This window comes from Lynx canadensis, chromosome A1 (genome assembly GCF_007474595.2).
Source record: "Lynx canadensis isolate LIC74 chromosome A1, mLynCan4.pri.v2, whole genome shotgun sequence".
Lineage (NCBI taxonomy): Eukaryota > Metazoa > Chordata > Mammalia > Carnivora > Felidae > Lynx > Lynx canadensis.
In genome coordinates, this window is record NC_044303.2 from 191,009,350 (window position 1) to 191,024,024 (window position 14,675).

Below are 14,675 nucleotides of genomic sequence, written 5' to 3' on the forward strand. Positions count from 1 at the left end.
AGGGCTACAAGGAGACTAATAGCCCTAGATAGAATGTTATCTTCTTGATAATATAACCTAAAGATGGCAAATAGTATAAGCTTTAGACTTAGAACTTAGATCTTAAAGTTATTTCCACCCCGCTAATAATAACATAGGATATGCATTTAAAACCATGAAAAATGTTTGTGGGGACAGATTACATGGAAAGAGGAAGGAAAATGGCATTAATCAAGATCTCAAAGAAAGTAAATGAAAGGGTTCTTGCAACGCCTCAACTATTTTTCTCTACCTGATTGAAAATGTTTTATTGTTGGGGCACCTGAGTGGCTCAGTTGGTTAAGCGTCCGACTTTGCCTCAGGTCATGATCTCATCCTAAATTGATCTCATCCAAAGTTGGCCACTCAACTGACTGAGCCACCCAGGCGCCCCAAATGGTCATTTTTAAGTCTGGAGAAGAATTAGGTACATGGAAAGCCCATTCAGAATTTGCCCCAGACCTTTAGGGATGTGATATGACAGTCCTGAATGCACTGCTCACCATATCTCAGTCCTGCTGTGACTGGGGCTTTCTGCCTCCAGGAACAAACTGGATACCGGAGTCGAGTGACCAGACCTGGGTTGATTAAAAAGTGAAAGGTGGCAGTTAGAGCTTTACTATAGCAACTGTTCAAATTCAACCACCAGGAAAAAAAAAAAATAACCCAGTGCAAAAGCTATTTTTATTCTGGAAAACAAATCCCAACGCCCAATCACTGATATCACACTCCCTCCAACAAGTCATAAAAACAGATGGGCAGGTGGTGAAATCCCATGAGTCTAACCACAGAATTTGCTAGTGGAAAACATGCAATATGATCAAATATTCGGCATTCTTTTCTATTTATAGATTTAGTTATTATTTATGGTCAGTTTGCCTGCGATGAAGAAACCCGGCTGGGAATTTGTCATTTTTTTTCCCAAGTTCCCCAGTGAGTGCCCCCCCCCCAACGCCCCCGCCCTGGCCTTGTCCTTTAGAACTTACCTCCTCCATTGTGCTGGTGGTAATTGATGAGGAGAGGGATGGAATCAAACACATACTTTTCAGCCACATAATATCGCTTGGGGTTATCATTAGTTTCCTTGATGTGATAATGCTTGATACAGGGGTTGTTCTCACTTAAACAAAAGAAGCATAAATGCAGTGATTATTAAGAAGCAATGTTTAGACACAAAAATGTCTACTGGTATCAGCTTCGTATGAGCTTTGTTTTTTACCCTCTCAGAAGGATGGCAGATATTAATTCTTACTGGACTTTGCTTATTGCCAAACTGCTTTGTTGTTACTTACTTTTTAATTACAATAGAATTTGAGACCTGGATTGGCTCTTAGATATTTTTTTACAGAGGAGGAAACAGAGGTATGGAGCGGGACAGACAGCATGAGGGTCTTGCAGTCAGCTGGCTGGAACATGGCCACTTGAGCTCCATTGTCTCAGAGAGGCACCATCAGCTGTCTGAGCCTCGGTTTCTTCGATGGAAAGGAGCATAGTAATACCTGCCTTCAGAGCTGATTAGGATCAGAAACTGTAGGTTTCAGACACATGGTAAAGACTCAGTAAATGGTAGGTAGCTTTGTTAGCAGAGCCAGAACTAAATACGTATCTTCTCGCTTCTGGCTGAAAGTATCTTCTTTGTTAGCTGTGGGTTAAATGATAAACGCATCAAGTGCAGAGTCAAGTATTTTATTTCTTTAGAGCTCTGCACGCAGGGATGCTAATTTAGGAGAGACAGTGGTGTCTGGACCCAGCTCTGTCACTCTCCAGGAAAATGACTTCAACAATGTCCTTAATCTCCCTGGCCTTGATTTTCTCAGAGGGATCAGCAAAAGCACACTGTTTCGAGCCACCCCTCTAGCTCTTGCCCTGTCTGATGGTGCTGTGTGTGGCCTATTGCTCACCCACCTCAGGACTATCTCTCCCCACTTTGCTGAGCTGAGTTAGCACCGTACCTTACAACGGCTTTAGTGAAAACAGACACGGTGTAAGTTCCTGGAGTCCTGGAATCTCGTACCATGAAGGCTCCTTCTTTGGCCTGGAACGGTTAGAAAATACAGAAGGTTAGTGATCCCAGGAAACCTGGCTCCTGCATCCAGCTCTACTTTCTTGTCTGTGAAAGGAGAAAATACTATAGGCCAGCTTTGCACAGAGCAGAATTTCAGCAATAATGGCTAGCATTTCACCTGCTCAAGCAACAGGTATTTCTTAAGGTCCTACCATGATTCAGAGACTTCTGGTGATGACATAAGCAGTGCATGAAGACAGATAAATGCAAGGCTGCCCTTTTGGAGCTCACCGTGTACCAGCCTCATTACAGATATTGTCCAACCCTCACCACAACACTGCAGTCTAGACGTCACATCCTCAATTTACTGATGAGGACACTGAGTGCCACAGAGCTTCCGTGACTTTCCCACCATCCGCGACTAGTACGCGGTGGACCTGGGATTTGAACCTTGCACGTGGCATGTGAGCAAAGGCCATGCTCATTCTGCTGCTCCAGGGTACCTCTGCGCAACAAATGTTAGAAACCACTTCTCCATTCCCCTCCAAGGGCACAAAGCTTTCTGACCTGGAAGCTTTGTCAGTTTCTTCATGGGAACGTATTTATCAGGCCCTTTCTAGAGTGCTGATTTTGCTGCAGGGCAAAAGGAGAAAAAAACATGAAGTTCCTGGTTGCATGAGGGAAGTGGAGAGAAGGAAAAGCCCCAAGACTGTGCTCTTCACTCCCCTTGACAGTTTTGCCGGTGCTAACGAATCAAGCACAAGCAAATGGATATGCCAATTTATTCGTTCCTGGTGGAAACATTACAATCTGAACTCTGTTTTGAGTACATCACATCTAATGCTGTGTTCCTGCCCAGTTGTAAATGCGTGCTGGTAATATTTGCAAAAGCTATTACTATGAGTTACTTAACTTCAACATAGAGAGGGCCACAAGTGAAGGCCAGAGAAACACATGAGCCTCATGTGTGAGCCACATAGACTGGTAGCATATGGAGCACAGTATGTACGATTTAGAACGATGCAAGCCCCTCCATCCCCAAAGTGGATTGTCTACACACCGTGAAAGCAATACACACAGATGGCCATGCTAACTGTTTGAACCCTAGAATCTCAGCATTATAGGATGTTTAGCAGCATCCCTGGCTTGTATCAACTGGATGTCAGACACTGCCAAGTTGTCCCTGGGGGACAAAATCACCCCGGTTGAGAACTACTGATCTAGCCTCATTCCCTATACTCCTGTGTCCCAAACTTTGTTGATTATCACAATCACCTGAAGAATCTGAAGCACAGAACAAGACAAAACAAAACAACAAACACCTAACCGTGCTTCACCCCATGCATATGACCTTTGAATCACCATGACTGGCAACCTGGTTCGTGAACTTTTTAGAAGCTTGCCTTGTGATTCTTAAAAAAAAAAAAAAAAAAAAAAAGTTTGTTTATTTTGAAGGAGGGTGGGAAGGGCAGAGAGAGGGAGTGAGAGAATCCCAGGCAGGCTCCACACTGTCAGCACCAAGCCTGATGCAGGGATCGATCCCATGAACCAGGAGATCATGACTTGAGCTAAAATCAAGAGTCAGACATTTACATGACTGAGCCACCCAAAGGCCCCTGCTGTGCAATTCTTACCGACTTGCAGGTTTGGGCTCCACTGACTTAGCTGAACATGTAGCTCCTATTTGTAATATCCTGATGAGTAGTCTCTATCTTTAAACAGTAGTAAAACTCAGTGTGGAGCCTGCTTAAGATTTTCTCTCTTTCCCTCAGCCTCTCTCTCCTGCTCTCTCTCTCTCTAAAATAAAAAATAAAATAAAATAAATAAAAGAGCTTTTATAAATAAATAAATAAATAAATAAATAAATAAAAATAGCTTTTGAGGCACAATTTATATACCATGACATTCTCCCGTTTCAAGTGTACAATCCAATGATATTTAGTAAATTTACAGAGTTGTGTCACCATCACTACAATCCAATTTTAGAACATTTTCATTACTCTCAAAATATACTTCTATTTGCACCCTGGCCACACTAATATGCTTTCTGTTTCCATAGATTTGCCTGCTCTAGGCCTTTCATGTAAATGAAATAATATAATATGTGGTCTTTTGTGCCTGGCTCCTTACAGGTAGCATATTGTTTTCCAAGATTTATTCAAGTTGTAGTATGTATCAGTCCTCCATTCCTTTTTACGGCTGAATAATATTCCATCGTACGGATGTATCACATTTTGTTTACCTGTTCATCAATGGATGGACATTTGGGCTGTGTCCACCTTACGGCTACTGTGAATGGTGCACCCGTGTCTGGCTTCTTTTGATCAAACCACTTTTGTGATATTCGTCCATGCATTACATGTAGCATAGCTTATCTTCAGAGATTTCCCCCTTTATCAAATAATGAAGCTTTTGCTCTTGCCTCATTAGAATGGGATGGGTTAAACTCAAGGCAGGAAGGAACAAAACTTCAGCAGAGGAAGATTTTATCTGCATATCTTATTCTAAAAGGGGAAGAAACAGACCAAAAAACCCCCAGACGTTTATCAAATGTTTGTGAAGAGGGGAACGTGAACATCTCTTCTATTTAATTAGTAATGTTTTGTTGTTGTTCTTATTCTCCCAAAGAAGCCATTATTTTTTTAAAACAAAACAAAACCGTAATCAGAGTGGGGCCCAGCTGTGAACAAGAGTAATCCACAGACGTGAGAAAAAGGGGAGGTAATGTTTGCAGGCAGCTCGGCTAAGCAGGGGAGGTTCAGAGCTCTTCCCCCATCATACTTGCTCTAGGTGGCATTCAGTGAGGGCGACAGGAAACTCTCATGTGGGGCTGAGGCAGTCTAGAGTTCTGAGTTAAATGAGGCATCCAGCATGTGCCTTACCACTTACTTCCTGCAAAGGGCTCAGAGGAAGTCACAACCACTAAGAACACTGTAAAGGGTCTTTGTTCATATCACCATCATGCAAAGGGGGCACTGACTTGTACAGTTTAGCCAGAAGAGGGGCCCTTGTTCCCTTCGGACATTTTTAAGGTTTCAGTTTACCTTTTACTAATTTTCAAAGAGGCAACAATAGGGGAAAAAGCCATGGAGATGGTGAAATATATGGATGGGAATTATGGGATGGGAGAATAGAACTTAGCTCATATATTCTCTTGTTAACTGTGTGTGTGTGCATGTATATGTGTGAAGACGCACCCCTCCTCTAGTCCAGAACCATGCCACTGATTCACACTCTGAACGTGGCCTCAGTTTACTCTTTTGTAACACAGATGTTCTTCAAAGGGAATTCTTACTCTACCAGTCTATAATTCTGTGAATTCCAGCTGTTTCCTGTTTAAATGTATGAGCTTCGCTTTCCTCATCTGTAAGATTCCCTTTGTAAGGTTGTTGGGAGAATTAAAGTGTATAGAGCCGTTCCTGGAATATACCAGAACAATGACTGTTAGGGCTATCATTAGCCATTGTTGTCATATGCTATGGTATTCTGTCTGTTGGAGGTATTAATTCCTCCAGCACACGTGCGCGATGCTGTAAGCCATGAAATCCCTGCTTGCGAGGAATTTACTCTCTAACTAAATGGGTTAAGACAGAAGATAAACTGCTGAGTCCCGAGAGAGTGAGAACAGTGCCACTGGAGAAGTAATGACATTGCACCAGAAAGGTTCAAAGGACAGACAACCATGTTCCATGGCCAGGGAGATGGAAAGCATGAGAAGCTTCTTAGAGGAGGTGTTATCTGATGAATGGATAGGATGGTGTAGGAAATGCTTTTCTGTAGTTCCTAAACTTGGGTAACTTCCAGAATCACCTGGGTGCCACCTCCGGAGGTTCTGGTTGGTGAGGCCTAGAGTTTGGAATCTGTATTTCTATAAAGAACCCCCAGTGATGCTCTTGATCAGCCAGTTTCTCTTTAAGCATAGTTGTTAATTTAAAAACATTTTTTAAGCATTTAATGTATTTAATATTCATTCAACACATATTTGTTGAGTAACTACTTTGTCATAAATACAGTTTGGGTTTCTAGGTGCAGCGGGAACAAGATAAAGCCTTTCTATTCTAGTGGAGAACTGTGGATGGGGCAGTACATTAGGAGCTCTAGTTGATAAAAATCTATCAATCCATCTCTTAAGCGTCCTACACTTGTTAGATAACAGAGATACCAAACACACCCACGAAACAATTCTGCTATTGTTTCAAGCAGCCGACAATACAGGGACCCGCTGATGTTTGCCCTTATATTACCTAAGAAGGCAAAGAGGATTTGGTAAAGTAGTTCAGAATATTAGCACGGAGGAATGTTTCAACTGCCCCAGAAAGCAAAATGTATTTAAGTGTCTCCAAGGAACTGCTGTCGAACAGGAAACCTCTTCAGCTTGTCATTAAATGTGGGCTGTTTCAAGGGCTCCATGGGTAACACTTCATTAACCAACGTGTGATTGAAAATAACAAAACTGCACTTGTTTAAACTCCATATAATTCAGGTTTTTAATTAATTTTGCAATCCTTTCAATTAGTTCTTATCGGTCAGGTTTTGCTATGTTATCCAGTAACATAGCTTGGCTGAAGTAGGAGCTGAGCCCGCTGCATATGCATCATAAGTTTGGCTAGAAAACAATACAGATTCCCAGGAACTGACTCTGGAGATTCTGATTCTGTAGGTCTGGGTGGGGGCCTGGGATTCTGGATTTTTAAGTTTCCCAGTGGTTCTAATGCGTGGTCTACTGGGGACCACAGGAAATCATGAAGTGCAGAGTTGATGTGGAACCAAGGAGAAAGCAGGGTCCAGTAATGACTCAGATCGATTCCTCTTTCCCCCTATGAGATCTGACTCTTCAGAGTCGTCTCTGAACTCTGAGGCCACTGCCAGCCTGCCTCAGGCTCATAGTTTATCTTGGATTGTCCTCTGACTTTTCAGTTTGCCTTCTTTTTCAGTACAGCCTAAAGTTTGTCGAGGTCAAAGATCCTATCTCAAACACCCCTAAGTGCTTAGTCCTGTGCTCAGCAAAATGGTAAGGTACTTGAGTTTATAGCCAGATATCCTAATAAAGGAAATGGTGCACACACGCCGAAGCTGAGAGGGCTGCTAACGGAGACAGATGACATAGTGCAGGCTGTCTGTTGTGTCCCTCACTGGTAAGCACACAGAGTCTTTTGAGAAATCCGTAAACAACTGAACTTGCTCTCTTTGATGAGAGCAAGCTGCCCAAGGGCAGAACATCTCACCTTGTCCTCTTTGCTAGCAGCTTGCTAATCGGCAACTTACCCGAAGAAGATGAAGTTCATTGCTCCCCAGTATGATGATGGGTTTTTCCTTCTCCCCTCCCCTTTTCCTCTTACAGAAATTCTATTTTTGCCTTTGACGGAATGAATCAATCTGTCACCAGTTTCCCCTTCTACAAAAGTAAATTGCATGCCAATAATAAACTGCATGCCTTTAAATTAATCTTTAACAATATTTATTAACCCTCCACCTTCCCATCACAGATTTTCATTCCCTTCCTGGCACCTTCCCAGGTCTCCTTCTCTAAATCTCATCACTAACTGGGCAAATAGTGGCTACCAGTTTGGGTAGCCAGCTGTCCCAGTTTGTCCAGGACTGAGGGCAGGCTGGGATTTCTGGGCACAGAACTCTCAGTTTTAAAACCGGGACAGTCCCAGGACCAACCAGGATGAGTTGGTCACCTCACCTTCATCCCGTGCAGGAGAGATTTGCAGTTTAATTTAAATTTCTTACAGACAGGAAAACCTTTAAACACAAACTAGAAGATATGGTGCAATGGCAGGGACAAGGTTGACATTTTGGCACAGGGAGACTAATGTTTCCAACAACACATACCTACAGTTTGCTGGTCTCATCGGTAAGACTAGTGTTGGGCACGGGTCATTAATGTCTGAATATTAGACTCGTCTGGAGAGATTTTTCTCTGAATTATTAATGCTTAGCTCCTACCAACTAGATATTCTGATTTAATCCATCTGGTGTGGGGCTTGGGCATTGGTATTTTAAAAAAATGTTTCCCATGTGATTCTAATGTGCAGACAGGCCCAAGAACCACTGCTTTAGGCATATATGCTGGTAAATTAATTGATTGCTCTGTGGAAGACTTTTTTCTCAATACTTCCATATATTTGGTTTCTCTGAAAGAGCTATAAATGTGCAGTTTTAAGTGCTACTCAAAGTGTGGTCTGCAGTTGGGTGCCAGTTGGCAGATTTTTGCTGGCCCACCACCAGACAGAAAGGGAAATTGAGAGAAAGCGGTTAGACATTTTTTACAGCACTCAGACTAATTTTGTGTCTAATAAATCAAAGACTAATAAAAAATTAAACTTGCAGGTTTTGTGTCCTTGTTTCTTTATTTTTTTTCTAGTAGTTCATTTTTATTTATTTTACACAATATAAGCCTGTGACAAATTGGAAATTGAAAAACAACCGCAAAAAGTGATCCATCAACACAGGTATTTGAGAGGCACTGGCACAGAGTAACAAATGGCCTCCTGGTCCAGGAAGAGAGGGTTCACCTTGAGTGCCAATCAACTGATGGCAGCTGCCTAGAGCACTGTGTTGACAAGGATCTCAAAGCCATGGACTGTGATCAACAGCGTCACATAAGATCAGGAGCAAAGGGTGACAGTATGAATCCTGGCTAACTCATTGCTGATTTAGTCCAACTCTTGTCTTGTACTCATTGAGAAACTAAGACCCAGGAGGAAGAAACATCCCCAAAGCCACAGACTGTGTTGGTGACAGAACAGTGATTAGGACATTTACTTTTCCCACCACACCATGCTTTCTCTCTTCTCATCTCTTGCTCCCTTGATTCTGACATCCTTGGGCAAGATCAGTCCTGCTATCCACACTGCATGGCTCTTAAGAACTGATGCATAAAAATAAATTAAAACAAGTGATGTATTTCTCCTGGGCTACAGCCCAACCAAGTAGCATGTAAGTCACTGCCACCCCTGACCTAGCCAGAGAAGCAGGCAAGGAAAACTAGCCCCATGGCTCCCCATCACAGACAGAAAGGCCACTATATTTGTCATGACAGTTGCATGTCAATACCAAGACATGAGACCCTCCATGGGGGTCTTATCCTGTTGTATGCTAGTTTCTATAAATCCCCAGAATATTTTCACTGAACATGAAAATCACTGTTAATCTAATATATCAACTTACTACATTGGCATAAACCATAGTATGGCTGAAAAAAAAGCACAATTCATTCTATTTTAAGTCAAAGGCAGGTCAAGGAGACTTACTGTGTCCAAAAGAAGTTTTTCAGCTTTGTCTCGGCTGATACTCTTATTGTACCACCTGAAAGCAGGAGAAAGTCATATGTCAATGACACTTAAATGTTTAAAAATTATTTACTTGTAAAAGGTAATTAATTCTAGAAAATTATTTGGTCATTTTCTATTTGTACCACTGCATTCAAACTTAAAAACAAAGGTATGCACCATATCCGGGTAATAAAATGTTTAACTGGAAGGGAACAAATGAATTAGAATTGGTAAAATAGAGATAATTTTTGAAGCTGGGTTTTGGGTATAATGGAGGTCCATTATATTATTCTATTTTTATGCATGTTGGAAATTTTCCATAAGAAAGTTTTATAAAAACTTTATCTTCTCTATTTCATAAGTTAGTGGATGGTTATAAGTAGGATGATGCTAGGACAACTATAACAATTGAGTACAAATTTGAAAGTTTAGCCTTGTAAAATAATTGTAATATTTTCCTCTTTTAGACCTATTTTCAAAATCTTCTGCAAAGTAATTACTTTTATAATTTTGGAGTCTGGTGAAAAAAACTGAAAAGTGGTAGAAAGAATATGAACAATTTTTAGGGATGAAGTTTTTGAATTTTGCTGTTAATACTTGAGCCACATCCTGGCCTCTCTGGCCATTTATGAGATAAGAGGAAATAGAATGGTCATCAGTTCACAATCAATTTTGAATAGTATAAATTTCAGAGGAGAGAACTTTTAGATGGGAAGGAACACCACTCACCAAACTTGTTGTCTACTAGAAAGTAGCCACAGGGGCACCTGAGTGGCTCAGTTGGTGATTTCAGCTCAGGTCATGATCTCACCATTTGTGAGATCTAACCCTACATTGGACTCTGCGCTGATAGCATGGAGCCTGCTTGGGATTTTCTCTCTCCCTCTCTCTCCCCTCCTCCTCTGCTCGCTCTCTCTCTCAAAATAAATAAATAAACATTTAAAAAATTTAAAACATAAAAAGTAGTCAGAATATGGGAATTAGTGGACCCATCTGAGCCTTTTTTTTTAAATACAGTAAGTGAGAGAGAGCACATGTGTGCACATGTGCATGTGAGCAAACGGGGGAGGGGCAGAGGAAGAGGGAGAGAGAGAATCTTGAGCAGGGTCCATGCCCAGCATGGATGTGGGGCTTGATGTGGGGCTTGACACAAGGTTCCATCTCATGACTGTGAGATCATGACCTGAGCTGAAATGAAGAGTGGGATGCTTAACCCACTGAGACACCCAGGCTCCCCTACCTGAGCTTTTGAATATCATACAACAGAATGGTATTTTATACATCAGCTGATTTTATACATCAGCTCTTGTAACTTAACTAGTTGAGGGATGGCAAATAGGCTTCATCTCTTGTGCAAGCTCTGATCAGTTCATCACAGCTGCCTAAAGATGTGCACCTGAGCTCAGTAGGTAAGTGTGTCACTATCTAAAAGGGATGTCAACCCTGAGTTCAGGCACTGGGAGGGAAGGGCAGCAAGAGTGCCTCCTTCATCTGTCTGACCCTTCATTTTAAGGAAAAGGGATCTGAGATCCAGCCTGGTGAGGAAACTTGCCCAAGGTCATGCCCTCAAGTCAGAGCAGGAAACCTGAAGCCAATCAATGGATTTCACAGCTCATGATTATGTTCCCAGATGGTACATTTTTGAGTTCTTACACAGATATCCCCTGAAAGTAGACAATATTAAGTGCAAGGATAAAACATTATCATACTGGGTATTTTATTTTTATTTATTTTTATTTTTTTGAGATCATTTGAACTTTTTTGTTCAGGAAGACAGAATATTTATTTATTTATTTATTTGTTTTCTAATATGAAATTTATTGTCAAATTGGTTTCCATACAACACCCTCATACTGGGTATTTTAAATATACACAGATATATACTTCTAAATGACTGGATGTTTGGGAGTCATTTTATTCCCTAGCTGCAATTCCATAATCTGAAAATGCAAACTGATAGTATATAGAATAAATAGGTCTCACAGACTGTTTTGTTTGTATAGTATAGGGTTTTTTTTTTTTTTTAATGACTTAAAATACCTTCAGGAGGAGGAATACACCTTTTTATTTCCTCTGGGTTCCACCATTCCCTATTGCTTTATACTCTGTTGGAATTTTGAGTTTGCCCCCTCTATCATAAAGGATGAGATTCTGATTAAAAGCAAAAAACAAACAAAACTTTCCAGCCCAGTGATCATTTGAAATGAATACTTATTTTGTCCTAAAGGCATTGACTATAAAAAAATTGAAAGAATTTTATTTAGGCATATTTCATATACGCTTCATTGCAGCTCAAGTGTTCTTGGAACTGATGACTCTTCTGTTGGCTGAGAGAGGGACTACTAACACATACTTGATCAAAACCAGTCTCAGGTTGAGAGACTCTTCAGAAAATGACCACTCTTCATTGCAGAGTCTATTAGAATTTCAGCAACACATAACTTGACCACATATGAACTAATAAGAGCCCAAATGTGTTAATAGAAGTCTTCATTAGCTAATGTTCTTCAACCCTGGTATCATACATTTAGTGAGGACTTCAACATTTTTTTTTATTTTTACATGATTTCAAAAGTATAGAAAAGCTATAAAAATACTATAAAAGAACTCCCTATACACTTGACCCAGATAAACTAATATTGACATTTTCCATATTTGCTTTACCATTCCCTCTGAATAGATATATATATTTTTTGATCCACTTGAGAATAAACTACAAAGATTTCACTATGTATTTATTTCTAATATGTGGAATATATGCGTATATGAACATAGTACAATTGCCTAAATCAGGAAATTTAACATTGGCACACTACTGTTACCTCATTTCAGACTCTATTCAAATCTCACTGGATGTTCCAATGATACATTTTGTCTCTATCATTTTTTTTTTAATTACTCAAGATCCAATCCAGGATTACTAGTGCATTAGTCAGCACTCATCTCCTTAGGCTCCTTCAATATGAACCAATTTCTCAGCCTTTTGTGTCTTTTATGATATTAACATTTTTGAAGAGCACAGGCCAGTTATTTTGTAGAATATCTTGCAATTTGGAGTTGTCTCTTATTTCTTCGTGATGAAATTCAAATTAGGCATGTTTGGGTGGGAATATCACAGAAGTGATGTTGTGTCCTTCTCAGTGCGTCACATCAGGAGACCCGGGATGTCTGTTTGCCCTGTTGTTGATGTGAACTTTGATCACTTGGTTAAAATGAGGGCCTACCAGCTATTCCCACTTTATTGCTGGTGAGTGATTTGTGAGAACATACTTTGAAACTATGTAAATATCAAACTTTTGCCTCCCTAGTTGTGATATTCATTGATGATTCTTGCCTGAATTAGTTGATACTTTGAGTTACAAATGGTGATTTTTAAACGTGATTTTACCTTGAACATTCATTAGCTGACATTCTATTTATTTATTTGTTTATTTATTTACCTATCAAGCTATCTGTTATTGATTTTTATTTTATCGATGGATTATAATCTATTACTGTCATTATTTACTTTGATACTCAAATTGTCTCAGATTTGTGCAGAAGGAACAATTTTAAGCTGACTTCTGTGCCCACTTGACACATCCACACGATTAAAATATTTGGGGGGGGGGAATAATTCTTTACTTTTGGTGCAAGGTGTTCCAAGTTCATCCTGTTCTTTCCCTGCATCAACTCTGAATCCCCAGCCATTTTTCCAAGAACTCCATTTTAGTGGGCAGTGTTATTTAGAAAGGACGATCTGTGAACACAATGTTGCTGTGGTGCTGTTGCTTCTGGGCCTTTCAGCAGCTGAGCAAGGGAATATACATACGTGGTATCCACTACAATTGGGTTTTATTAAATGTCAAGTAGTTCTGTTAAAATTATATCCATGTGAACCCTTCTATAAACAACAGCTTGAAATGAACAATACAAGCTAAGCAGATATTTAATACCCATTTGTCTGTTATTTTGGTATCGGAAGTATTGTCTTAGAGCATGTTTTAAGTAAGTTTGTATTTGATCCAGTCTTCATAGTATTTTTTTTCTCCTTAAGTAAGACCAAGATTGCTGGAAGAATCTTTTCCTTTCACCACAATCTTCATAGGTATCTTAGAATCATCTCTTTGATAAAAGGGGAGGTGAGTGCACATATCTTCCCCTTCTCCTATTTAGAGTGTTCCTCTACTGTGTATTTAGGGATCAAAGTACAAGAAGGAAAAAAATCCTGGTACTTTTACAATCAACTAGTAATTTACTCCTAATCTAAGGAGGACTTTAGTACCATGTTTTTAGAAAACAAATAAAATATCTTACTCATAGGTTTCCAGGCTATTTGGAGACTTTTCCACCAGATAACTGCTTGGTACATATCCTTCATGCCTGTTAAGAGGGAAATTAGTGTTTAGACCACTATAGGACTAATTTTCACTTCTCCATTTTATAGGTTATTCAATCCACTAAAAGTCTTTTAAGGTAGGGGATTCTTGCATTATTTGGCATTCATAAGACAATTTAAAGTTTTAGAATAAAAGAATGGCTAAAAAAACCAACAATTTGCTATCTGTCAAAGGCAAAAAATTTCACCATTAATATATGAATCATAATAAATAAAAATTTTTTATGTTTATTTTTGAAGGAGAGAGAGAGAGCATGAGCAGGAGAGAGGCAGAGAGAGAGAGGGAGACACAGAATACGAAGCAAGCTCCAGGCTCTGAGCTGCCAGCACAGAGACTGATGTGGGACTTGAACTCACAAACCTCAAAATCATGACCTAAGCCAAAGGCAGATGCTTCATGGACTGAGCCACACAGGCTCCCCTGAACAATAGTAAATAAAAAGTGGCTATTTTACTTAAAAAGATGTTTGTTGCTCTCCTCATTGTGAAATTTCCTCTGATGGAAAAAGGTCTCTATTTTCTCTAAGGAAACATTTTTTTTTTGGGGGGGTGTGATAGTCAGTATTTTTTCCACTTTAGTGCTTCAATTATATATAGTCAGGAAACCAAAATAATTAAAATATAAAAAATCATTTTCCAACCACAGGTCCCAAAAGATACTGCCACTCAGCATCATAAGCTTTTAATTCAAGGACTCCCTAATGTTTCTTTTTGTTAATTCAACTCCTTCAGACACAAATGGTAAAACACGAGAAAAAAGAATAAAGTCACGCTGGATTTGGAGGTGGGACTTTCTTTTGAGCAGGAATACATATTTGTGCATAAACAAAGACATGGTGGATAAAGAGACCAATCGGCACCTCAAAATACTTTACATTTGTGCATAACTTTGTATTTTCCAAAATAATTTCACATATATTATTGCATTTAATGCTACAAGGTGAAAACAATGTTTCTTCCACTCTCTGGGCCTCTGGCTCCCTAAGTGTACAAT

At 39.8% G+C, this 14,675-nt stretch overlaps 1 protein-coding gene across 1 annotated transcript in view; it reads right to left on the bottom strand.

Moving 5' to 3' along the window:
• The window catches only part of ITK (IL2 inducible T cell kinase), a 58,268-nt gene that overhangs the window by 10,592 nt on the left and 33,001 nt on the right, over positions 1-14,675 (bottom strand). Inside the window, exons 7-11 of the mRNA XM_030328502.1 lie at positions 13,600-13,665; positions 9,283-9,337; positions 1,971-2,053; positions 1,005-1,138; positions 522-596 (exon numbers count right to left, since the gene is read on the bottom strand). Of these exons, the coding sequence (XP_030184362.1) occupies positions 522-596; positions 1,005-1,138; positions 1,971-2,053; positions 9,283-9,337; positions 13,600-13,665 (413 nt within the window). The remainder of the gene's footprint in view (positions 1-521; positions 597-1,004; positions 1,139-1,970; positions 2,054-9,282; positions 9,338-13,599; positions 13,666-14,675) is intronic.